The following is a 26,310-nucleotide window of genomic DNA, read 5'->3' as shown; positions in this document are numbered from 1 at the left end:
ACCACCTGTAACATTGTCTCGTGTGATTTTAGTAGTGGGTAGCATTTGCATGCAGATGTAACTTGATAGACATTCTCTAGTCTCTAGTGACTACTTACAAAATGATGAATGTCACGCCCAAGGAACTGGTGTTTTTTCTTGTAGAAATTCAATCAAAGCAATATATAGTCGGACGTCTGTGAGAGCAGAGCCTGAGCTTGTTAGTATCGTTCATTTCCACTGATAAGGCAAGTCTCTGCTGTCTTTTTATAACACAACAAGGACGTCACACAGAGGCTGTCTGGAAAGGGAAACTAATGAGGCTGGTTATTTCCTCCCTTGAAATTAAGTGTGAAGCTAAATAGCAGACGTGTGTGATATTGAGACCTCATCAGCTCTATGTCCTTTTTGTGACCTTTCAGCAAGGACAAAGTCAAGATTCCCAAATGTGTCCAAACTATATAAAATGTATGGCCAACACATAACACAAATCTACGTACATGTTTGGTTAAAAGACAAGAATCTTATTTTCAATCAGAGAAAAAAGAAGTGGGCTGATGTCGTTAAAGTGTTATTATATGGTTTTGACTGCAATATGGATCAACCACTGTACCTGTTCATTCAAGCTGCATGTCTTTAAAATAGCAATTTCCTCTGCTCTTGTAGTGTCAAACGCTATGCTATTTTCAACTGTTTGCTATTTGCCTTGCTGTTTCAGACAATAACTGTGGCTTTTTTTGTTAAACGGAAAGTATATTTTGTACCATAAATGTTTTATGAAATAAAATATCTCCTGGCTAATGACCACTGTTACCTCTTGTCAATGGCATACATCACTCTCAGATGTTATTCAGGATGACACAGAGTGTGGGTGGGAAGTTGAGGAGTAGTTCCTGGGATCAGGTTGCATAGGTCATCTACTACGGTACGCATCTATTAATACTTCTTACTCACAGCTCGTTGTAAACTGTCTCATCTGATTCTTTTCAAACATATGGTCGCCTTCCAGGGACATTAACATAGCCTTTTATCTTACCTCCACAGACACAGAGCGTAGGCATTTAAAACATCAGTGTGCTTCCTTTCAAATGTTCGACTTCATGGGTATGCAAAGTTTTGTCTGACTAGGCCAAGGAGGGGATAAAGCCCTGATTGAACGAGCGTTATGATTTTGAAAGCAATTAAATATATGGATGTCATGGATGGTACAACTTTCCAATGCTGTTGAAATACTGACTCCATGATTACTGTTCTAGTAAAAACACACTGTGAAGGATAATAACATGGCCATGTTAGACCTCTTGCAAATAACCTGAATGGTGTCATAGCACAAGCACAGATATTCATAGGGTTCTTATTCTCCAGTATCTTCTGTTTAATTTGTTGGTAATAATACAAAACTAAAAGACTTTGTGCTTTTGGAATTGTTTTTAACACCAGTGACACAAATATGAGATTGACTTAGAACCTCAAACTAGTGAGTGAGTCACTTTACTGCTCTTTTGTGGACTGCCAATCAAACAATGTTCAGAATGCTGGGTACCATCCCATCATAAAAGCCTGGGTCAGGACGATGGAACATTCTGGTGTGATGGCGATGGTCTTATGCTGAGTCAATGTGTCAGGTCACCACTCTGTCCCAGACCATTCGTGCCTGAGACAGACAACCTAAAATACACACACCGTAAGGAAGACACCGTGAATCAACACACTGAGCAGGGACATAACCATGCGAACACTCATAATAGCCCTCATATACTGATTAGTCTTATATTATTAGACATGTTTCTAGCCAGTAAATCAGGAATCAGGAATCAGGAATAACTGACTTCTAAATAATTGAATGTGACAGTATTAAAGAATATAATTAATTAATGCAAGGTCGATTTAGATTCCTGCAGATATTATGATTAATAAATTATGTAATTACGTGTATACTTAAAATCATTTGAAATCATTGGTTAGTATATAAGACTTAAACCCAGTGCTTAGTCATATTGTGCTCTATGAAGACACAACAAAATCCCTAGATTGTTAATTGAACAATATTAATATGTTTCAATATGTTTAATAGGTAAATACGCAGAGACTAATAGAAACTCAGTTTCCCTGAAGGATAAGGCTACGAACCCTCTTGATATAATTAATTATGAAATATTAATCATGAGATGGCCCTGAATAATTATTTATTATAAATAAACAGACAAAATGTAGCTCTGTTCGCATAGTCCTAAATGAGTCACGAAACGTTGCAGATTTAGTTTCATTCAAGCGTCACTTTCTTTTCTTGGCTCACTTGCTCAGAGGAGACACAGTGACCGCACACGTTTACGATTGAGAAGCGACAGCCCCCTATCCCAAGTTAGGAGCGCCTAAAAATAAAGAAAGTAGTCACAACTGTTGGGGTCTGACCAATCACAGCTGGCTTCACTAGACTTGGCCAATCGTTTCTCTCATCTTTATCCTTGGGGATTAGAAAATTGTCTATCATTTCAATGACCATGCTTATGACAGGGACATTCCAGGGAATCCATGAATCTGACGTGGACCAGGGGTCTGGGGTCTTTTTAAACCCAGGCCTGTCCACAGTCCCTTTCCAACTTGAATAGGAGACTCGAGTCTACTGGGCAACTACCACTACTGGGCAACGCATAACCTACCGCGAAGATTTGTTTCTGAAAGAGATATTTTTCAGCGTGAAAGTGTCTATTAAGAAGTAGTGACTACATTTGTCAAGACACTGAAAATTAAAAAACGGGGACTGGCTGCCTTGTAAACTGTAAATCGGATTATTTCATCCATCATTGTCGTGACATAAGTGTCCTCTTAACAAGTGCATCCGAAGTGTCTTTCGTTTTTTGTCAATCCCTTCAAGGCTCTGAACTTTTCACTGCGGGGACGCGCTTGACACAGCTTTGTGAAACTACAGCGCAGTCAATTTCGCACTTTGGTATTACATCGGTATAAAAAGGACAAGACAACCGCCAAGATGACGAGCAACAACACATATTACGACGACCAGCAGCCGCCTCAGTACTACCAGGGCACCGATTTCGGGGAAGAAGAGGAGGACGAGATGCCGGCCGGAGAGAAAGACCTTGCAGAAGATGCGCCATGGAAGAAGATCCAGCAGAACACCTTCACCAGGTGGTGCAACGAACACCTGAAGTGCGTCAACAAGAGCCTCACTGACCTCCAGAGAGACCTGAGCGACGGGCTCAAGCTGATATCTCTACTGGAAGTTTTGAGCCAGAAGAAAATGTACAGAAAGTTTCACATCAGACCAAACTTCAGACAAATGAAACTGGAAAATGTTTCAGTGGCGCTGGAATTTCTTGATAGGGAACACATCAAATTGGTGTCGATTGGTAAGTAGCATTCACCATTGTTACTTTAGCATGTCTTAAAACTCCAAAGACAATCAGACAGTCCGTCACAGAGAGAGAGAGAGACGCATTGAATTAATTAAACATAAGTTTGTGGCTACACTGGAGCGTGTCAATGCATGAACCGAAATGTAACTGACTGAGAAGTTTCACCGTGTGTTTGGTCCCAGCAGTGCAATGGAACAGTAATATTGGTCTAACGATACTCTGTATAGTGTCTATTGTGTGCACAGGCAGAGCACGTTCTTGCTGGACCTTCACAAAGTGGTGTAAATATGGAGATGAGGTCAGCCAACGCTGAGGTGCCACTGAGAGCATTGCTTTAAAGAGTTCTCATGCTTATCTGTCAGATGTGACCACATTTTAAAAAAATGGTCATGCTGATGAAGCTTTGGAAACATTTTAATCACACACACTTTATCCCACCTCTGTAAAACTCTTTCTCTCTATTACATACACACACCCACTTGCTATGTCAACAACTCTTTTTAGCAGCATCTGAAGCGCAGAGGTTCTGTGTTATAGGCAAGCATAGTCTTGCTCGTGTGGTTTTTGTCAGGGAATGACCATTTACCCATGATGCAGCATAAGTGCGAATGGGTCAGCCAACAGACTCTGAGGGCACGCCAGCTGAAGTGTTGAAAGACACTGGCAATAGTCTGGTCCCTTCTAGAAGGCCCACTGGCAGTGTCCAGCATTCTGGGAGGTGTCTACATTCACTGATGCTTGCCACCATCACCACACACCCTGCCATGCATGACTAAACAGCCCGATTTAGACAACCATCAAAATAACCAGACTTCACGCATCGAGCTGAGAATGAAAACAGTTTATACACAGTTTAACAACTAGTGCATTGGACAGACAAAGTCATACTTAATATAAGCATTTTCATATCATTGAGAGCATCATGGCTGTCTATCTGGTGGTGAATGACAGATAAGTGTAAAGATAGATAAGCAGTTGTTTTGCCCCATAGCTGAGTCTTTTAATAGACTACTGATTGGGACAGAGGGGTTGGTCTCTGTCTGTCTATGCATGCCTGAGGGGGGAGAACATAGACTGCAAGGTCACTGCTGTAGGGCCTACCTTGTGGCCCGCACCAGAAATACATTTGGTCATTTAAGTGCGACCTATAACAGACCTATAAGAGGACAGTGTCGGATGTACACAGTATGACATTTGTCTGAGTCTTTGTGGTGCTCACAAATTGTTTTGTCTTATCGTTTAAACTTACAGTATGTATGTGGATATATGAGCAGGTCAGAGTTGTTGAGTTAAGCTGTTGATTTTTTCTCTAACCACAGCTGACGGGTTGTTTTCCCTCAGTCTCCAGGAGTGTCATGCAAAGGGAGCATAAAGACAACTCAGTTCCCTCTCACTTGGGTGACACATGCATCATTTTGATAAAAGAATCTGCCATTAGACAGAGGCTCATCTGTCAACATAAAGACTCGTCTCACTGCGGCTGTGGTGTTCATTAAATGCCTGACAGTTACTGCTGCGGTGAAGCTGAGCTATGGCTCCCGACAGAGAGCGGTGAAATTCTGTATCGAATTGTTGCTATGGGCCAGGAGACAGCTATGAAGGCCCCACAGCGGGCAAGCGTCGGTGGAGGGGAGACTCCTTGTCTTGTGGTGGTGATGTCACCTCATGACAGAGGAATGTCCCATCATCCCGCTGAGGGTGGCTGTTCAGGGCTAGGGGTCAAGCACACACCTTCATCTCAAATGGGGAGGTGAGGGCTAACAGGACTGTCTCAATCCTAACCCTTCGTTATCCAAACACAGACTCATTACCTCAAACAATCGTGATATGAAACCCATTATACAGCATGTGATTCCCTTGATATTTTTGAAGACTGCTTCAACAATTGACATTTTTGTCACATAATCATGGAAAGAGCCCTATCATTTTCCAGGCAGTATGTTCAGTTTTGTCACAGGTCTGAGAAAGCTGTTTAGCACATGTTCAATTATGTAGCTAGTGACAGGCCTTCACTCTATGCCAAGTAAAAACTATGATGCTCAGACAGTGTACAACATTTATCACTTTGTCTCCAAACACATGTTACTCAGAGTAGGACAACACATACTTGCAAGGGTGGGTGCCAGGGGAACAAAAGGGGGGAGCTTGGATTAATGGCTTTGACTGAAGTATAGTTATTGGAGTTCCTTGTGTTTTATGATTTTACTTTTTTGAGTCAAGAGGAAGCTTTTCAGAACTGTGTCATGGTTTTATTAGGGCATAGGTTGAAACTGATCAGGCAATTATTTGGGTTATTTGGGTACTTCCCTATACATACCTTCTCTTTCGTCAGTAAAACGCATCCTCTAAAGCTTAACTTGAACTTGAGATCTGCTTACCCCCTCCTCTGTGTCTCCACCCTACAGACAGCAAGGCCATTGTGGATGGGAATCTGAAGCTGATTCTGGGCCTGATCTGGACTCTTATCCTCCACTACTCCATCTCCATGCCCATGTGGGACGATGAGGATGATGAAGATGCCAAGAAGCAAACCCCGAAGCAGAGACTCCTGGGATGGATCCAGAACAAAGTGCCCCAGCTTCCCATCCACAACTTCAACAGGGACTGGAGGGATGGCAAAGCCCTGGGAGCCCTGGTAGACAACTGTGCCCCCGGTGAGCATTTAGTGAAAGGGCACTGATGTGTTGAAATTATATATATAAAAAAAGAAAAAGTTGATGAACCTGATACATGCATTGACATAATGCACGCTTTGGGAATGAACTAACTCTTTATTCAGGTACTTGTGAATAGAACAGGTGGCCACCAGTTGGGCCAAGGGAATTCCTGCTTGAACCCAACTCAATCATCAGTTTTCGAGATGCCATCTTAGGTTCCTGTTGAAGCTTGGAGCCCTCCGAGAGATGGGAGTGCCTTACGTAATAGCCATACCTCAGAACATCCCTGACAGCTGGTCTAGACTGAGTGAAGCTTTCATGGAGTCCCTGCAGCTCACTGTTATAGACAGTCGTAGAATCCACCCCTAATTTGGACAAGGTTGTTCGTGGGATCAGACAGGAGGAGATTTTGTCCGACTGCGGTCTGAAATAAAAGTCCTCATCCCCCCCCAGTAGTACTTCACGACACAGAGAAGAGTCGTAAACTCCCACTTTAAAATGTAGAGCAAATATTTCATTAGGGATCTTACCGCAACAAGAGAAAGGGAGATGTCGTCTTAGCGTGTGTTTACTTGAGAGAGGCAGACATTAAACAGCTGCATCCAGGCCTCCTGACTCATGACCATACAGGGCTCCTCTCGCTGACTAACAGCAGAGATGGGGCTAACAAACACAGTGTCCAATGTCCCTGCGGAGAACTTGAGCATATTTTGTTAGCAGACAGCTCGTTTCTCTAGTCGTGTGGATCATTATACTGTGATAATACCTCATTAACTCAATACCTCCTTAGGTAGAGTAAGAGTATCAAGCCCTTTTCTTTACTTGGTCCCTTGAATGGAATTGCATTTACCAGTACTAAAAATGTTTTTTAAAACCACTGCTCCAAAAATACTCATGTATATTTCATATACAGTATTAGCATTCTAGGCATGGACTGTGTTGTAGCAATAATAGGATGAACTCAAATTCCCTCTAATACACACACTGTGGAGTCCCCCGCGTCACCCATGCTAATCCAATTAGGACGTAATCTTATGCACTGTGATGGTCCTACTCGTGTTACCATGCTAGCTCACCTTCGCTATTAAAGCCGGTGCAAAACAAAGTGCTTTGCGTCACAGCAGAGCTCCTCAGATTACACTACATCAGAGTGGCTCTGTTTCACGCGGTTACTGTAGCTGTGGCGACTGCTGAAGTAGCATCTGGAACTATCCTTTCCTAAAATCTTTCCCTCCTGTTGGAATCCCCTATAGGTCTGTGTCCTGACTGGGAGACCTGGGACCCTAACAAGCCAGTGGATAATGCCAGAGAGGCCATGCAACAGGCAGATGACTGGCTGGGTGTTCCACAGGTAAGACCAAAACAGAACAGGTGGAGAGGCAGACGAAATGCATCAAGTTCAGAGATAACTCTTATTACAATGACAGCATACTGTTAGTGAGAAACCTGCTTGTCTATTTTGGTTGTATGGATTTGTGTAGTTGATGGAGGTCTGCTTGACTGCTCATTGAAGCTTTTACTTCTCTAATACCAAAATGCAACACTGTAATACCCCCATGATGGCAGCTGTGCATTGTAAACGGGGCATTCCGTGGATAGCGTGAGGTGTGTGTCAGAGAGCCACCCACTCTAGAGGAGGTGTGGGAGAGCAACAGCTCATGGTAAATCCTCTCCTCAGCTTAATGAGACTGCAGTCCTTAACCCCTCCATCCACGGCTGTAAATATAGCCACTGGAGAGCCTCGCTCTACTTTGTTACAGTATGTGTATTGCTGGGTGACTATCATTTTGTAACTTGCTGGAAAGGTTGAAAGTAACAAACCTTTAAGGCTGTATACAATAGTAAAGAATGTTCCTGTAGTTTAACTGACTATTAGCATGTTGCTAACAATACAAAGGGCATGGGTTTGGTTCACAGGAAGCATACTAATAACTACATGACTTTACTAAAAGTCACATTGAATAAAGAGGTCTGCTAAACAAATCGATGTAATAGCCTTGGTAAATAAATATATGTAGATGTAATACCCATGGTAAATATACACACATGGTTGCCTCACTAACCCTGATTTTTGTTGTCCAGGTGATTGCTCCGGAGGAAATTGTGGACCCCAATGTAGATGAGCATTCAGTCATGACCTATCTGTCCCAGTTCCCCAAGGCTAAGCTCAAGCCTGGTGCCCCCACCAAGGCCAGGCAGCTGTTCCCCAAAAATGCCAAAGCCTATGGGCCAGGTGAGCTAATGGGCCTGAGTTGTCTGTCTGAATTGGCCTGAAGTCTGGTACTATAGTGACTGTGGTTTTGTAAAACATGTGAAAATATATATAGGTTAGTCTTTCCTTTTGTTATCAGATATGAATAGGCTGTAATGCTTTGTTCTTTATGTCTTTTGAAATAGGTATTGAATCCCATGGTAACATGGTGCTCAAGCCTGCAGAGTTCACAGTGGAAACAGTTGAGGCTGGGCAGGGTGAAATCATTGTATATGTTGAAGATCCAGAGGGCCATACTGAGGAGGTTTGTTGTAATTATAAATTATAAAATTATAAAATTCTCTAGCTTGTGTCTAAAACTTGTATTCACTGTTGACCTCTCGGCTCTTCCAGGCTAAAGTGGTTGCCAACAATGACCCAAAAAGGACATACTCTGTGTGCTACGTGCCTAAGGTAGCTGGTCCTCACAAGGTAAATACAATTATTCCTGCTTTGGTGATATTATTTTGCCTCAATAATCAAACCCACAGTACTTGACTTCCACTGTTATTACATGAACTTGGCTTGTTCTTCCCCAGGTTAAGGTGCTTTTCGCTGGTCAGAACATCGATAAGAGCCCCTTCATGGTGAATGTAGGAAAAGCCATGGGCGACCCCAACAAAGTTCAGGCCCGAGGTCCAGGGCTGGAGCCCACAGGCAATGTGGCTGCCAAGCCAACCTACTTTGACATTTATACTGCAGGTAGGGAGCAAAGACACTAGGTGGCTAGGTTGCCTCAAAAGGACTGGTGACAGACAATAATGTTGCTTTGCAGTAAAAACATTCACAGTTATAATACCATAGTCAACAATCTCACTTCCTGCTGGTTCCACATAACATTGTTTTGCAGGCGCTGGTGAGGGAGATGTTGGGATAGTCATTGTTGACCCCCAGGGCAACAGGGACACAGTGGAGGTCATGCTTGAGAACAAAGGTGACAATGTGTTCCGCTGCACCTACAAGCCAATGATGGAGGGCCCCCACACCATCCACGTCACCTTCGCCGAACAACCCATCCCTAAGAGTCCCTTCCCAGTGCAGATCTCTGAAGGTGAGTCCCAGAACATTACATCCACATGTCTTTAAACACTTTAATTTGATCTAGGGTGCTCTGTTTCCCTTGATTTTCACTGTTGCTGTATTGACTGGAGGGGAACATTTCACCTGTCTGTCATTTTTAGCTCCCCCGAGTGCCTCCCCTGCGGGGCCCGCAGTGCAGATTCTCCCGCAGTCTGTGCGCAGCCCGCCTGCGGATCAGGCTAAGACAGGTGCACCCAAAGTGCCACCGAAGCCTGGCCGACCGGGTTAGTACAGGTTTTTGGGGCGAGGCCCGTGCCCCCCGCGCGGCCTTGCCAGCCGGGCCTCACGTTCCACCCATCAGCATTTCGCTTCCTGTGTCTGGTGCCTGTCGACACCCGATAGCCACATGTCCTGTGCTTGGGTCCACCTATGGCCCATGTGATGTGTCCTGTGCTTGAGTCCATCACTGGCCCTGCTTGCGGCAGCTTGAAGCACCTTTTAGGCATGCTGAGAGGAGGGAGTGGAGGGAGGGGAGAGGACCTGTGGGAGAGTGTCAGGATGAGGGAATAAATGCTTTCTTGCTTGGGAGAGAGAATTATTAGAATATAGGAAAATACGATTTTCTCCCCTCTTAGTCTCTGAAGTGGTGATTATTTTATGGGTGAGCATGTATAAAAGAAAACAAAATAAGTTGATATTTACACGTTCATTGTAGTACACAGACATTTGCACGATGCACAGATTACACTTGGGATTGTGGTCCTACATGTTGTTTTGTTCACAGTTTTGAGAAATGTTTGTTGGAGTGACTTAGTGTTGTATGTAGCTCTGCACGGACCATTGTCACGTTTATGTCAGTGTACGAAAGATGCGCTAAGTGTGGTGCATTATTGTGTTGCCGCCAATTTAAATTGCTTCCATCTTAAATAAGTCAATTTGAAGGTCGTTTGTCCATGGTGAAGCAATGTGTTCGTGTTATTGTCAGTCACCTGGTCTCAGATCTGTCCTCGTTCTCCATGTCCATCTATGCTGCTGTCTCTGTGAGGCAGCTCATGTGAACTTCCAGCAGCACTAAGCCGTCTCTTCACTACTAACCATGCTGTCATGCAGTCAGCTCACGCCGTTGCCAGTGGCTAGAGCATGATGACTTTCTGACCGTCTTCTTTCTCTTTGCTTTCATCCATCAGCTAGCAACGCTAACGCCTGCAGGGCTACCGGCCGAGGCCTCCAGCCTAAGGGGGTGAGAGTGAACGAGGTGGCTGACTTCAAGGTTTACACCAAGGGAGCTGGAACTGGAGAGCTCCAGGTCTCAGTGAAGGGTCCAAGTAAGAGGCGCCTTTATTGCACAAGCCCATTGTTGTTGAGCTAAATGACATTAAATGTCCACAATAATGATGGTGTGGAGGACTGTAGTGTTAATGTAGGCTTAATCTGTATGTTCTCAGATGTAGCAGAGATACCTGTGAAGGTGCGTGATGTTGGGGAGGGTGTGTACGAATGTGACTACCAACCTTTACTGACTGGAAAATACACAGTAACCATTACCTGGGGAGGACAGCCCATCCCACGCAGGTGAGGACTCTTTTACCTGTACATACTGTAAATATGTTTAGCATGCTGAGCACAGTTAAATACTGAGTGATGATTATGAGTTAATTGGTCTATTATCTTTGGTTTGACTCTTCCCTTCAATGTGACTCTTAGTCCTTTCGAGGTTGAGATCAGTGTGGAAGCAGGCCAGCAGAAGGTGCGTGCCTGGGGTCCTGGCCTGGTGACTGGAATGGTGGGCAAATCAGCTGACTTTGTGGTGGAGGCTATCGGCACAGAGGTTGGAACTCTAGGTATGAAACACAGAACGCCGTGGGAATTACAAATAAGACTCATCCTCCCAAGACCTGAAGTGCAAGATCAAATAGGACTGTAATTCATCTCAATCTCTTCCCCTCTGTACAGGGTTCTCCATTGAGGGTCCTTCCCAGGCTAAGATTGACTGTGATGACAAGGGGGACGGTTCCTGTGATGTGCGTTACTGGCCCACTGAGGCCGGCGACTACGCTGTCCATGTCATTTGTGATGACGAGGACATCAAGGACAGCCCTTTCATCGCTCACATTCTCCCAGCCGCCAACGACGTCTTTCCCGAGAAGGTCAGTGCACTTAAATACACGACAGGCACCTCATAAGGTCAGCAGACCTCAGAGTCAGCAGGTCAAAGTTATTATTTACATTACAGGTCAAAGCCTTTGGACCCGGTCTTGAACCCACTGGCTGCATCATCAACAAGCCTGCAGAATTCACCATTGACGCCAGCCAGGCTGGAAACGGCAAACTCAAGATCTACGCCCAGGTAACCCATGAGCCTCCTGTGTGATAAAGATAATATCAGCTTTGGAGACCATCTCTGTGTGAGCTGCTCTAAAGCTCAGCTTTACTTTTGCAGGATGCAGAGGGCTGTGTCATCGACATTCAGATCACAGACAAGGGAGATGGCACCTTCTTCTGCATGTACATCCCCACCAAACCCCTCAAACACACCATCATCATCACATGGGGCGACGTCAATGTTCCCAACAGCCCCTTCAGGGTATGTCTATCTGCTCATTCCTCCAAATCTCAAATTGGACTTTCAGAAAGTATAGCTCAATAACATTTACCTTAACCCATTACCCATTGACCTTTTTATGTCCATTCCCGCAGAGATGAAATATTAGCACTCTCTTGCTGTGTAACTACTTTTCATATGACTTGATCAAAAGTAATGTTTACTGTTTTGCTCTTCATAGGTTCTGGTTGGAGAAGGATGCCATCCAGAGAAAGTCAAGGTCTATGGACCAGGAGTGGAGAAGACTGGCCTGAAGGCCAATGAGCCAACCTACTTCACTGTAGACTGCAGTGAAGCAGGCCAAGGTATGCTACATTTGAAATCTGTGTTCAGTGCAAAGATCTAGTAGCACTTCTTTTTGTGCCTTTCATTCTGTAATTGCAGTTGAAATAGTCTACTATTTAACATCGTGTAATGATGTACACCACAGGTGATATCAGCATTGGAATCAAATGTGCTCCTGGAGTTGTTGGTCCCGCTGAGGCAGACATCGACTTTGACATTATTAAGAATGACAATGACACATTCACCGTCAAATACACCCCCCCTGGAGCTGGGCGTTACACCATCATGGTCCTGTTCGCTGAACAGGTAAGATGAACTGAATTGGTTACCTGCATTAGTTTAATAATAGATTAAAATAACTGTGATGTCAACAAACTTTCTCTTATTTTTCATATCATATTGCTGTGTAGGAAATACCCACCAGCCCCTACAAAGTGAAGGTGGACCCGTCTCATGATGCAGGCAAGGTTAGGGCAGAGGGCCCTGGGCTCAATAAGACAGGTGAGAAATGGAAACCCACGCGCTGGGCCCTCAACACAACTCTCTTAAAGAAACAGTGAGCACAAACACACTCTCAACGCAGCTGAGGACTTACTCTGAACTCTTTCTCTCTATTTGTCTCTGTCTCTTTCTCTCTGTTTCTTTCTCTCTCCACAGGCGTTGAGGTGGGCACACCAACTCATTTCACCATCTTCACCAAGGGCGCAGGAAAGGCCAAGCCCGAAGTTCTCTTCACGGCAGCCGTGAAAGGAGAGGCCGTGAAGGACTTTGAGATCATCGACAACCACGACTACTCGTACACTGTCAAGTACACTGCCCTTTATCAGGTGAGGAGGACTGAGCGTGTGTGAAATGTGAACACTCTCCTTTAGCTCCCCCTCTTCTGAGTGTCTGACCACCCTCTGATATTTGTACATTTACACAACTTGCAAAACTTGCAGAACCTGTTTTCCCTGCTGATAAATCCCATCCATTTGACCCTCCCACCAAATGCCTTCTGTCATGCCTGTGGGTTGCTCTCATTCTTCTCATTCTCATTCTCTCTCTCTCTCTTTTTCGCTCTCTGTGTCTGTGTCTGTGTCTCTCGCACGGTACGTTGGGCTCCGTAGGGGACCCTGACCATCTCTGTCACCCATGGTGGAGACCCCGTTCCCAAGAGCCCTTTCATCATCACTGTGGCCCCTCCTCTGGATACCAACAAGGTCAAAGTGCAAGGACTCAACGAGAGTAAGTACTAAACAAAAAGGAGCAGATACTCTTATGCACACACATACTGGGCATAGGACAGTGACAGGCTATAGCACTGGAGGAGAAACACACAGGCAAAGAGACTTAGCCTGGAGAGTTTATTTATTAAGAACCATCTGGGATTTCTATGTTTATTAACATTATAAATACAAATAAACCACTGACACTGATATTCATTACAGATAATACTCACCCACTCAAAATACATTACTCATCTGCTCAAGCATCCTGTAATTAGGCTGTCTGTCTGTGGGTGTGTTTTGCAGGGGTTGAGGTCGGAAAGGATCAGGAGTTCACTGTTAACACCAAAGGTGCTGGTGGCCAGGGGGAGGTCGGCGTGAAAATTACGTCACCCTCTGGGCGACCAATCCCATGCAAGCTGGAATCAGACAAGGCCAATGAAGCGACCTCTGTGAAGTACATCCCACCCGAGGAGGGCCCTTACAAGGTGGACATTACCTATGATGGGAACCCAATTCCAGGGAGCCCGTTTGCTGTGGAGGGGGTCATGCCTGCAGACCCCTCAAAGGTATCTATAATATAGTACAAGGTACTTTATTACAAAATAAAACATTTCAAATAAATATGTCAGGGCGTTAGTAATACACCACTGTCCTCATATTACATACACCATTTCAGATTTATCATGTGTCATATTTCACCCCTCTCTCAGGTGCGTGCTTATGGCCCAGGATTGCAGGGTGGCATTGTGGGTCAACTGGCACCCTTTGGAATCGACACCAAAGGCGCTGGTGCTGGTGGTCTGGGCTTGACAGTGGAGGGGCCCTGCGAGGCCAAGATTGAATGTCAGGACAACGGTGACGGCACCTGCTCTGTGTCCTACCTGCCCACCGAAGCTGGAGACTATAATATCAACATCCTCTTTGGTGAGGCCCACATCCCTGGCTCACCCTTCAAGGCTGTGGTGCGCCCTGCCCTGGACGCTGGCAAAGTTGTGGCCAGCGGGCCAGGCCTGGAGCGGGCAAAGGCTGGAGAAGCAGCCACCTTCACCGTGGACTGCACAAGGGCTGGGGAGGCCGAGCTGACCGTGGAGATCGTGTCCGAGACCGGGGCCATGGCAGAGGTGCGCATCCAGAACAACATGGACGGCACCTTCTCAGTCACCTACACCCCACCCTTCCATGGAGTGCACACCATCACCATTAAATACGGGGGCCAGATGGTCCCCAAATGCCCCATCCGTGTCCAGGTGGAGCCAGCAGTGGATACCACTGGGGTCACGGTCTACGGCCCAGGAGTGGAGGCCAGAGGTGAGAGTCTGGGTTTGTGTGTGAGCTCTAGTGTTGGGGTGGGGTAGTGACACATTAACAGTGCAGGTGATCATCTCTGCATGGAACAGTAGAACATCGAAATGGAACACTGACCCCTATTGTCACGGTTTCCCTTCTGTTTGCAGGTGTTCTCCGTGACGTGACCACACACTTCATCGTGGACGCCCGAGCCCAGACCAAGAGCGGGGGAAACCACGTCAAAGCTCGTATCATGAACCCCTCGGGCAACAACACAGACGCCTACCTCACCGACAAAGGGGACGGGACCTACAGAGTGGAGTACACTGCATACGAAGAGGGTAAGCAAGAACACAAAACCACACTGGTGTTTGGCCAATTTGGCTGCCAATGAAAGGATTAAGTTTGAAGAGCTGTGCTTTGATGATTTATTTGACGTGTTATTTTAGAAGGATTAGACAGACACAGGATCAGGAGTGCTGGCAGGAGATGTGTGAGAAAAGACTGAGGCTGAGGGATGTGAGGGAGATGACTGTCGGCAGGTGTTGTGTGGTAGAGAGGGAGAGAGGGGTACAAACACTGAATGAGGCAGGGAGGGGGAAGTGATCGCAGGGCTCTGGGAGAGAGATGGGGGGCTGGGTGGCGGTGGTGAGGGAGAGATAGAGCGTGTGTGGTTATAAATAGGAGGTGTTCCGGGAGCAGAGGCTCTTAAACTCAGACAGGTATGTGTGTCATGCCAGGGTCCAGCAGTCTGAAGGACAGAAAGGCAGCGTTTAGTCATGTCCATGGCTCCCTCGCCTCTCTAATGCAAACAAATGTCCAGGAATAAAGGCTTTAGATATGTCTGCTAGGCTCATCTTATGGACATACGTCACTAAAGTCTGAATAAGCTGCACACCATATTTTTACATGCATTCATCTAAAAAAGGGTTTGTGGTGAAACAAATTGGACACTGCACAGGTCATTGTGTGATATTTTCATATTGTATATATTTATATGCTCCAATGGCTGAAATGAGCATTTGTTTAATGTATATATAATGCAGTACAGAAATGTAAGGCTTCCCTCTGCTTTGTTTAGGTATCCATCTGATTGAAGTCCTGTACGATGATGTTCCCATTCCCAAGAGCCCCTTCAGGGTGTCTGTGGTGGAGGGCTGTGACCCAACACGTGTGCGTGCCTACGGGCCCGGCCTGGAGAACGGCGTCACTAACAAATCAAACTGCTTTACAGTGGAGACCAGGTATGATAGGAAACAAATCAGCCTCTCAAATATTTCAGTGCTACCAGTTCTCCCAACATGGTTTCAACTCTCTCTCTCTCTCTCTCTCTCTCTCTCTCTCTCTCTCTCTCTCTCTCACTTTCTCCCTCTCTCTCTCTCTCTCTCGTTCCCTTTCTCTCTCTCTCTCTCTCTCTCTCACTTTCTCCCTCTCTCTCTCTCTCTCTCGTTCCCTTTCTCTCTCTCTCTCTCTCTCTCTCTCTCTCTGTGCCTCCACAGAGGTGCTGGCACTGGTGGTTTGGGCTTGGCCATTGAAGGACCATCAGAGTCTAAGATGTCCTGCAAAGACAACAAGGATGGAAGCTGCAGCGTGGAGTATGTGCCCTTCACTCCTGGCGACTACGACGTCAACATCACCTACGGAGGCCTGCCCATCCCAGGTACTCCTCCATGACACAGATGCAGTTCTTGTACGTCCTACTCACCCAGGAACTGATGATGAGTAGAGCACGTACAGCAGGGGATAGTCCTCATCCATCCTGTATGATTTTTCAGGCAGTCCATTCCGTGTGCCGGTGAGGGACACAGTTGACCCCAGCAAAGTGAAGTGCTCTGGACCCGGACTGGGCCCTGTAGTGAGAGCTCACGTCCCACAGGACTTCACTGTGGACAGCAGGCAGGCAGGACAGGCTCCTCTGGATGTGAAGCTCTTCAGCCCATCAGGTAAAAAGCTCAACCTCTGCTGAATGCTGTGAAGATATATCCTCAGACATTTCTTCTTGCTAATGATTTGATCAAGCTCTCTCTGTGTTTTCCAAGATTTAGGCCTCCAGAGTGTTTACCAATTTCACAATTGCTTATGATTGTCCTTTTAGGGGCTACTGAACCTGTTAAAGTCATGAACAATGGGGATGGAACTCACTCAGTGAACTACACACCTGCCCAGCAAGGTCCCTATGCAGTGTCTGTCAAATATGCTGACCAGGAGGTTCCACGCAGGTGGGCATAGACCCTTTACCCCTTTAAGCTCCCATGCATCAGCAATAGCTAAATGCTTTTCTCCTAATGAACATTTATATTCAGAGGTATGACTCAATCACCTTTCTCCTATATTCCCTCGCAGTCCATTCAAGGTCACCGCGGGCCCAGGGCACGATGCCAGCAAAGTCCGTGCCAGTGGTCCTGGCCTGGACACCTCTGGGGTGGCCGCCAGCCTTCCGGTAGAATTCACCATCGATGCCCGCGATGCCGGGGAAGGGCTGCTCACCGTCCAGATCCTGGTGGGTTCCTCTTTGCAGCGCCTCCTGCTCTGACCTCCACGAGACTGCTCCTGTTTTATCTGTTGCTGTTATTAACATGGAACCTTTTTGTATGACAGGATCCTGAGGGCAAGCCTAAGAAGGCCAGCATCCAGGACAACATGGATGGCACCTATACTGTGTCCTATCTGCCAGATATGATTGGCCGCTACACTATTACTATCAAATACGGTGGTGATGAGATTCCATACTCCCCCTACAGCATCCAGTCTCTGCCCACTGGCGATGCCAGCCAGTGCCTTCTCACAGGTAAGCTTCCAGCCAGATCTCATTCATAATGCCCTGAAATGACTCCTTTTGTCATTTTCATTATAACGTGACCACCAGGAATCTCTATAGATCGAGCAGTAAAAAGATTACTAACACTGTTCCTTTTCTTGACTTCTAGTGTCCATTGGAGGACACAGAGTCGGTAAGCTGCTCTTGACTACTCATTGGTTGTTTTACATTAATGTGTCATACGTGATTGTATATTTAGCACCATACAGTACTCTTGATTGTTGGTGGATATTGGTGACCATTACTGACACATCTCTTGTTCACAAGCAGCAAGCCTTGGGCCCAAAATGCAAATGGCTGAGGACACTGTCATCACGGTGGACGCCAAGTCTGCAGGGAAGGGCAAGGTCACCTGCACAGTGCTGACTCCCAATGGCATGGAGGCAGACATGGACGTGGTGGAGAACCCAGACGGCACCTTCGATATCTACTACACAGCGCCAGAACCGGGCAAATACGTCATCACCATCCGCTTCGGAGGACAGCACATTCCCAACAGCCCATTCCATGTCACTGTGAGTAATGTCAGTAAGTGTCTGCCCACTCTTTCCATATCCTACCAGAGCTGCTTGCTAATAGAGATCCCTGCTCCTAATCCCATTAGGCTACAAAGGAAGCCATCCCTAGAGAAGACTTAGAAGGCATGTTCCGCCCCCTCAACCTGGTCATTCCCTTCACCGTGCAGCAGGGAAAGATAACAGGTGAGGCCACTCCCTCTCCCGCCTGCTCTATTTCCATTGGTCCAGCCTTTGCACCTCTGTCGTACATGGATACATGCTTACAAACACAAAAGATCAAAGAGTTTCTTTGGTTCTTTTTTCTTTTAAGGTGAGGTGCGTATGCCTTCTGGGAAGAAAGCATGCCCTCAGATCACAGACAACAAGGACGGCACAGTGACAGTGAAGTACGGTCCAACTGAGAAGGGCCTGCACGAGATGGACATTAAATATGAGGGCAACCATATTCCAGGTAAATGAGCTATTCGATAAATCCTGGAAAGATCATTTTTTAATTTTCCTTCAGGGCCTCTGATTTTTTTTGCCTCTTTCTCCTTCACACAGGAAGTCCTCTGCAGTTCTATGTGGACGCCATGACCATTGGTCAGGTGACAGCTTATGGTCCTGGTCTGTGCCACGGCACTGTCAACAAGCCAGCCACCTTCACCGTGGTCACCAAGAACGCTGGAGAGGGTAATCTCATTATAAACCTGTCACTTACACTAACATAAGTTAGACCGGTGAGCGTGGCAGAAAAGAATACAATGTTTTTGATATCCTCCCAACTTCTCTGCCCTCTAAGGTGGTCTTTCCTTGGCTGTGGAAGGACCTTCAAAGGCAGAGATCACCTGCAAGGACAACAAAGATGGAACATGCACTGTGTCTTACTTGCCCACGGCGCCCGGTGACTATAACATCATTGTGAAGTTTGACAACAAGCACATTCCTGGCAGCCCCTACACTGCCAAGATCACAGGTACAAAAAGATCAGATATGTATTACTCTGGGCTTTAAACATCATGACTTTTCACTGGCGATATGTTCTACATCTACTTTTATTTTGTCACTCCATCTCCAGGCGACGACTCCCTTAGGACCTCCCTGCTGAACGTCGGCACAGCAGCAGACGTCTCACTGAAGATCGCAGAGACAGACTTGAGTTCTCTGACGGCCAGCATCAGAGCACCTTCCGGCAAAGAGGAGCCCTGTCTACTGAAGAGACTGCCCAATAGGCACATTGGTGAGCATTCTCCTTAGCCTTCCTTTTTAATGGTTGTTATTTAGGTAGTACCTTCAAATCATCAGAACCCAAAGAAACGCAAGGTTTAAATATTGTATATATATCATTTCATGCTGCAGTTGCTCCCTTCTAGTTCATGTATGTTAAATATCTCCACTCTCTCCTTCTGCAACACAGGAATCTCCTTCACTCCTAAGGAGGTGGGTGAGCACGTGGTTAGTGTCATGAAGAGCGGAAAACACGTGACAAACAGCCCTTTCAAGATCATGGTGGGTGCATCAGAGATCGGCGACGCCAGCCGAGTCAAGGCTTTTGGCAAGGGACTGGTGGAAGGCCACACTTTCGAGGTGACTGAGTTCTTTGTGGACACCAGGAATGCAGGTGAGGAAAAATAGCAACTTGTATTTAGAAATCATTCATTGAAAATAAAATGTTACGTTCATGGTAGTCATATGAAAACTCATGTCTCAACCATGACTTTCTCTCTTGCCTTCTCCTCAAGGTTATGGCGGTCTGGGGTTGTCTATTGAGGGTCCGAGTAAAGTTGATATTAACTGTGAGGATATGGAGGATGGAACATGCAAGGTCTCCTACTGCCCAACAGAGCCAGGCAACTACATCATCAACATCAAGTTTGCTGACAAGCACATCCCAGGTCCGTTTTTTTTAAATCCACATCCTCCTGAGGGATGAACCAGCTCACTCTAATGGTGCACTAGCACTGCAATGAAGACACCCATCTAACTGTACTCTGTCCTCTGTCCTCACAGGAAGTCCTTTCACAGTGAAGGTGACAGGAGAAGGGAGGATGAAGGAGAGCATCATGAGAAAGAGGCAGGCTCCCTCTGTTGCACCTGTAGGCAGCACATGCGACCTCAACCTTAAAATCCCAGGTGAGGACCACAGGCTACAATTAGCATACAACACAAGTGACCAGTGACCAGTGGTCATAAGTGTTGAATGAAGCAATAATCCAGTGTTTCAGCAATGGACATTATTCCTGATCCACCTTGCCTCGTCCTTGTAGGAAACTGGTTCCAGATGGTCTCCGCTCAGGAGCGTCTGACACGCACCTTCACGCGCAGCAGCCACTCATCCTACACGCGCACGGAGCGCACCGAGATCAGCAAGACGCGTGGCGGCGAGACCAAGCGGGAGGTGCGCGTGGAAGAGAGCACGCAGCACGGGGCTGACCCCTTCCGGGATGTCTTCGGAGACTTCCTGGGCAGGGAGAGGCTGGGCAGCTTTGGAAGCCTGACCACCAGAGCAGAAGGTAAGCAAGAAAGCGGCCCCTTGGAGACACTGCGTTATTTCTGCTACACCTAATGCCATTTACGATTTTCATAGCCAGTCAAACAAAGGGTAAAATTACACATCTTTTGACTGTTGTCATCAGATAGTAGTCACTGTCACATGTGTGCCTGCTAGATTGTGTGCTCTGGTGGGATGCCAGTGGGCTGGAGCCAGCAGGGGAACAGTTTCAACTCCTGTCATCGTAATGGTGTGCCGGCCCCTCCTCTCTCTCTCTCTCTCTCTCTCTCTCTCTCTCTCTCTCTCTCTCTCTCTCTGCTCGCTGCGGAATTTAGTGCTGATTATTTCGAGGCCTAATGCGGTGGTGGACTGGAAAATATGATGCAGCCCCCGCTGTTGTCCACTGGGAATAAGAACTGCAGTGTCAGGGGGGTGGCAAGGAGAGAGAGATAGATAGGGGGAACAGAAAAAGGAGTGAGAGACTGAAGCGTTTCAACGTGTTTAAATTGGGTGTCGCTCAGGGATTGGAAGATGGAAAATGAGCATCCCACACACATTGATTCTTTTCATCTTCTCACTCTGTATACTGTAGGCCTATTGATCAGGATAAACATGGCGATTTCATGACATTAATCTTTAGGTGGGAAAGTCGTGAAATATGGGGCTATTATTGCTTTGGGAGGGAAAACCCACTGTATGTTCTCAATGTTGTTTTACCAGAAGTGCTTGCAATGTGAGCATCCTTCCACTTCTTTCCCTTTCTGTGCTCTAGGAGAGGCCGGGGTGCAGCCACTGACCGCTCAGGTGACCAGCCCTGGGGGAAAGACAGCAGATGCAGAGATTGTGGACGGAGGAGACAGCACCTACAGCGTGCGCTTTGTGCCCCAGGAGATGGGCTCCCATACTGTCCACGTGAAGTACAGGGGCCAGCACGTGCCCGGCAGCCCCTTCCAGTTCACCGTGGGGCCCCTGGGAGAGGGAGGGTCCCACAAGGTCCGGGCCGGTGGCACTGGATTGGCCAGAGGAGTGGCTGGAGTCGCATGTATGTACCCCACCCCCACCCCTCAACACTAAGCTAATTTCTGCAAAATGAGAACTGTTTATTTCCGCTGGATGGGAACAATCTATTTCTTATCCATGACCAATTTCTCCCAATGCCTCTCTCATGGTAGCTGAATTTAGCGTGTGGACACGAGAGGCTGGTGCTGGAGGCCTTTCCATCGCAGTGGAGGGGCCCAGCAAGGCTGAGATCTCCTTTGAAGACAGGAAGGACGGCTCCTGTGGAGTTTCTTACATTGTGCAGGAACCAGGTAAGAGAGAGAGAGGAAAACAAAACCAAACACACGGCTGTGAAGAGTGAATATTTGTATATTCCCCATGCACATATGTAACTGCAAGCCACAGAGGGTGAAATGCAACAGAGACAGCAAACTTTTGTATCATCTTGTTTGATCTCTTGTTGTGCTCCCATAGGTGATTATGAGGTGTCAATCAAGTTCAACAATGAGCACATCCCTGACAGCCCCTTCATCGTGCCGATTGCCACGCTCTCTGACGACGCACGCCGACTCACTGTCACGAGCCTGCAAGTGAGTGGAGCTCTCGCAGATGAAAGAGGGATCCTCAGTCCCACTTCATCCCTACTCCTAAAAAATAAAATGCACTTCACATACCTACACTTTTACAAAAAGTCGCTGAAAATACTTCCTCACCGAACCATCTCTGTCGATCTAGTGTTTTGTAGAGTAGTGTAGTGTATTAGTCACAAATCACTATTTGATCATTTTTAACAACAATCAGCTTTGGTTTCACCTTAGCATGAAGGCCCAAAGCAGCACTCGTACCTTACCCCCTCACTTTGAATCACCCTTGAGCTGTAACTGGACTCCTGTGTAGTGCTAACCTCAAGGGCCCATAATATTATGCTGTTGCGTGGAGGTGGGATTAGGTGTCCAAATAGAGGCCTGAACTTGTGTCGGCCACCAGCTATTAGCAGCTTCCCCTTAGGGCTCAGACCTAGTTGGCCTTTGCCTCGCTAACAGAGCTCAGCGTAGAAGAATGAACCCACCGCACCCTTCCTCCCCTCTTTCCAGACTTCTTGCTAGCGAGTGGAAAAGAAATAATATCCTCTCTTCCCCTCTCTTGCTCTATCTTTGACCCGCCACCATCTCGCCCTTTCTCACACCTCAGGCTTGAGAAGCTCTCTTAATCTAAGATGACTAACTCTCTGACTAAAACTAACTCTCTTTCTCTCTCTCTCACCTGCATCAGGCATTAATCGCTAAAATGCGTAAGGTAATTCTAGATGGACCACAAATCCACACTCACGCACAACCAGATGCCAGCACTGGCTCCATGTGCAGCCCTTAGACTTTAGCCATCTGTTTAGCCTTCACACATTCTCACACACACACGCATGCGCACACACACACACACACACACACACACACACACACGCACACAAATGCCCACCCCCAACCATACAGTCTGTTTCACCCCCACACATTCTGCCCATCATTCTCTGTATTGCAAACACACATCACAAGCCATTTGGCCTCAGTGCAAACATGCTCATCCCACTGGCTCTAATAGTGTATCTCATCAAATCTAAATGGCATGTGCTGGTACTAAATGTTCTCGCGCTCTCATTACTCAGGAGAAGGACCTGAAGGTGAACCAGGAGGCCTCCTTTGCTGTGCAGAGGAACGGAGCACGGGGTGTCATCGATGCTAAGGTCCACACACCATCCGGCCGAGCTGAGGAGTGTTTCGTCACAGAGTTGGACAGTGGTAAGTAATGGGGACTTATTTTCTAAAGAACTAGAACCACCCAGTGGATTTGGAGTTACGGCATGCTACTATATCATGTCCAGAAGAGAGGATTGAGTTCTCAGGCTTCACTCACTGGGATTCCTCTTTACAGACAAGAATCAAATCAGCTTCATTCCACGTGAGAATGGCGTCCACTCCATCAATGTCAAGTTCAATGGTAGCCACATTCCTGGAAGTCCCTTCAACGTGCGTGTAGGAGAACCCGACCAAGCTGCAGACCCAGGGAGAGTGTCCGCCTTTGGGCCTGGGCTTCAGGGAGGCTGCACAGGTATGGCCCACATTCCACAGCCACTGTTGTTTTCTCTAATACACTGGTATGAGAATCTGTTCAGAGTGGGATAAAGTGCAGGCTAAGTGATGCTATGACTCACCAGCGCCCCCTACACCATCAGAGGTGTAAAATCCCTTTATTTACCTTACCATACCATTAAGTGTGGTTTTTTTTTGAAGATGATTATAATGTGACCTGTTTTCAAACCATGTTGGTGTTTTGGTCTGTAGGTCAGCCCGCTGAGTTTGTGGTGAATATCTGCAATGCTGGATCTGGGGCCCTGTCTGTCACCATCGATGGTCCCTCCAAGGCTAAGATGGACTGCATGGAATGTGCAGAGGGCTACAAAATCACCTACACCCCCATGGCACCAGGAAACTATCTTATCTCCATCAAATACGGAGGACCACAGCACATTGTGGGCAGTCCTTTCAAAGCCAAAGTCACAGGTAGGTTGTTTTACATATGTATTTGTCAACCAACAAGATATTGTCTGCTCTTCTCAACAACATAGAAATGGTTGCATAAGTCCTGAGTTTAAAGTTATATAAATAGAGCTATCTTTAACCAAAGGAGGCTAGCCGGCATTGGATACAATAGCTGAGGAAGGCCCTGAATCATGAAGAGTATGTGACATGTATGTGATCTGTCTGAAGGATGAATGTTTCAAAGCTTCCATAGCTTGATATGTGGAGTGAAATAGCCTCCAGGTTAAGAAAAGAACAAAAAAAGAGTGGAGAGTTCTCTCTATTGCAAAGCCTTCTCCCAAAAATCGTCCCTCTCTCTCTCTCTCTCTATCTCGCCCTCCCTCATTCTCTCTCTCTCTCTCTCTCTCTCTCGATTGCTCGAGTAGTCCACAGTGCTCTTGTGTGTGTGTGTTGGGGTTTCCTTGGCAATGCGAGGCTTATGTAACGGAAGAGTCGCGGAGTCGTGACTGCCTGTCCTTACGCAACGGCTCAGTGTCTGTCTGCTCCTTTAGGTGTGCGTCTCTCGGGAGGCCACAGCCTGCATGAAACCTCCACGGTCATGGTGGAGACGGTCACCAAGACCTCCAAAATGGCCGGCGCCTACAGCTCCTTGTCCAGCAGCGGCAGCGCCAAGCTCACATCAGACGCCAAGAAAGTGGTCTGTCAAGGGCCCGGCCTCTCCAAAGCCCTGGTGGGCCAGAAGAACACATTCAATGTGGACTGCAGCAAAGCAGGTGAGATGAGACCCATCCAAGAAAACACATGTGTCTCATACACACACACATACACACACACACATACAGCCATTCACACACACACGCAAAACATCGTATTCATGCATGCCACTTACTTTTGGGCACCGAAATTAACATCTCTCCAACACTGCCCCAGGTACCAACATGCTGATGGTTGGCGTGCACGGCCCAAGGACTCCGTGTGAAGAGGTGTACGTGAAGCACGTGGGAAACCGCCTCTACAACGTCAACTACACAGTGAAGGAGAGTGGCAACTACATGGTCATCGTCAAGTGGGGAGATGACACGGTTCCAGGGAGCCCCTTCCACGTGTCCGTCCCCTGAACACGTCCCCCACCCTCACTTGACCCCATCCCATCCCTACAACCACCGCTACTACCGTGACCCCAAAGTGCTACGCTGCTATGCACACCTCTGTGGACTGATACCCCAATCCCTAAATGCACTAAAAAATGCAAAAAAAAACTAAAATTACAAAGACTTTTTTCTCCGTTGTGGGGGAAAAAAATGAGAATTTCACTTTTTTGTGCCAAATATTTTATATTAACTCTCTGTGCTGTTGTGGGGTACTTCCTCTGTATCACAGCAGTGTTCACCCTCCCTAAAGCCACTTCCAAGTAAGACCAACCAGTGTTTTCTCTATTTAGATCAATACCAGACACCTTTAACAGTCAAATCAATCATTGTATTTTGCACGCTTTATGAGAGTCAGTCTTCTTCAGTTGTGACAATACACACACTCTTACACTGTCAAACTGTCAAATTTGATCAATTGGTTTGGCAACAGCATTGTACTGGAAAGATGTCTCTGGCGACTAATTGAGACACATTTACATACACATTGTGAATGACAATAGTTCTTAACATTAAGTGAGCATCCTGCTTACTGTGTCTATCCAAATTGGAAGAACCTGGGAGGCAGGGCTTAATGTGTGAATGTTAAACAGTATTAGAGTGTGTTATTGTATGGTTTTATATGCTTTATAATAAGTTTGTTTTTGTTATATTAACCAAATGTAATGGTAAGTTCCTGCAAATCTAATAAAAAAACTCAATTGCCAACTTGCCATGAAGGCGTTTTATTTTTGAGCTATTTGTTGACTGTTCTCTTGGGTATTTTTTAATAGGCTTTAAATAGACATGACCATATACCATCAACATTAATTCGAAGATTATGCTAAAAGTAGTTACTTTTAAAAACGTGGAAATAAACAGTGGAAGTGTTGCTTAGGCCTCACTGAATCATGATAATACTATGACATCTACTGGACACAGTTGGTTATATCCGTGTGTAGTGTGGTTGCGAGAGTGCATTTTTTATTTGTTTGGAAAAAGCAATAGGCAAACAAGATAAGCGTTTATGATGTAGGGGAAATTGTGATAATCATAGTTACTTAACATTTACTCCAGTGCTAAGAATTGCTGTAAATAAAACGACCACATTTTAAAGATCTAGTATCTACGCACTCCAGTCCAGTAGGTGACGCGGTGTGTCTGCTAGTGTAAGCCTCGAG

The 26,310-nt window shown here is 46.4% G+C and overlaps 1 protein-coding gene across 2 annotated transcripts; it reads left to right on the top strand.

The window, feature by feature from the left end:
• The first annotated feature begins 2,532 nt into the window (after positions 1 to 2,532).
• On the top strand, positions 2,533 to 25,851 carry LOC308368237 (filamin-C-like). 2 transcript variants are annotated; one of them, XM_080842366.1, is made up of 48 exons: positions 2,533 to 3,347; positions 5,759 to 6,007; positions 7,264 to 7,361; positions 8,093 to 8,243; positions 8,408 to 8,526; positions 8,616 to 8,693; positions 8,801 to 8,963; positions 9,112 to 9,312; positions 9,443 to 9,565; positions 10,469 to 10,606; positions 10,727 to 10,853; positions 10,986 to 11,122; positions 11,235 to 11,428; positions 11,515 to 11,628; positions 11,722 to 11,865; positions 12,065 to 12,188; positions 12,314 to 12,474; positions 12,579 to 12,669; positions 12,826 to 12,995; positions 13,278 to 13,395; positions 13,683 to 13,945; positions 14,090 to 14,687; positions 14,834 to 15,007; positions 15,748 to 15,910; positions 16,166 to 16,326; positions 16,442 to 16,609; positions 16,762 to 16,885; positions 17,010 to 17,166; positions 17,265 to 17,454; positions 17,594 to 17,617; positions 17,755 to 17,999; positions 18,089 to 18,185; positions 18,313 to 18,453; positions 18,546 to 18,674; positions 18,784 to 18,957; positions 19,060 to 19,221; positions 19,399 to 19,602; positions 19,724 to 19,876; positions 19,992 to 20,114; positions 20,249 to 20,494; positions 21,245 to 21,514; positions 21,645 to 21,782; positions 21,946 to 22,061; positions 23,129 to 23,261; positions 23,395 to 23,571; positions 23,805 to 24,023; positions 24,554 to 24,775; positions 24,933 to 25,851. In XM_080842366.1, the coding sequence occupies exons 1-48, from the start codon at positions 2,969 to 2,971 to the stop codon at positions 25,118 to 25,120; spliced, it is 8,238 nt and encodes a 2,745-aa protein (XP_080698492.1). In that variant the 5' UTR covers positions 2,533 to 2,968; the 3' UTR covers positions 25,121 to 25,851. The 2 variants fall into 2 exon arrangements, with proteins under 2 accessions (XP_080698492.1, XP_080698493.1); XM_080842367.1 differs by lacking the exon at positions 9,443 to 9,565 and having other exon boundaries at positions 2,534 to 3,347.
• The last annotated feature ends 459 nt before the right edge of the window (positions 25,852 to 26,310 follow it).

This window comes from Sprattus sprattus (assembly GCF_963457725.1).
Source record: "Sprattus sprattus genome assembly, chromosome: 7".
In the NCBI taxonomy this organism is placed as follows: Eukaryota; Metazoa; Chordata; class Actinopteri; order Clupeiformes; family Clupeidae; genus Sprattus; species Sprattus sprattus.
Note: the sequence above shows the minus strand (reverse complement) of the source record. Positions and strands in the feature narration are given on the sequence as shown.

Excerpts from the sequence above, each read along its gene's own strand:
- LOC308368237 (XM_080842366.1), top strand. The coding sequence starts at position 2,969 with ATGACGAGCAACAACACATATTACGACGACCAGCAGCCGCCTCAGTAC. Across the intron at positions 11,123-11,234 it reads CACAGAGGTTGGAACTCTAG|GGTTCTCCATTGAGGGTCCT; the intron begins GTATGAAACACA and ends CCCTCTGTACAG. Across the intron at positions 11,429-11,514 it reads ACGACGTCTTTCCCGAGAAG|GTCAAAGCCTTTGGACCCGG; the intron begins GTCAGTGCACTT and ends TTTACATTACAG.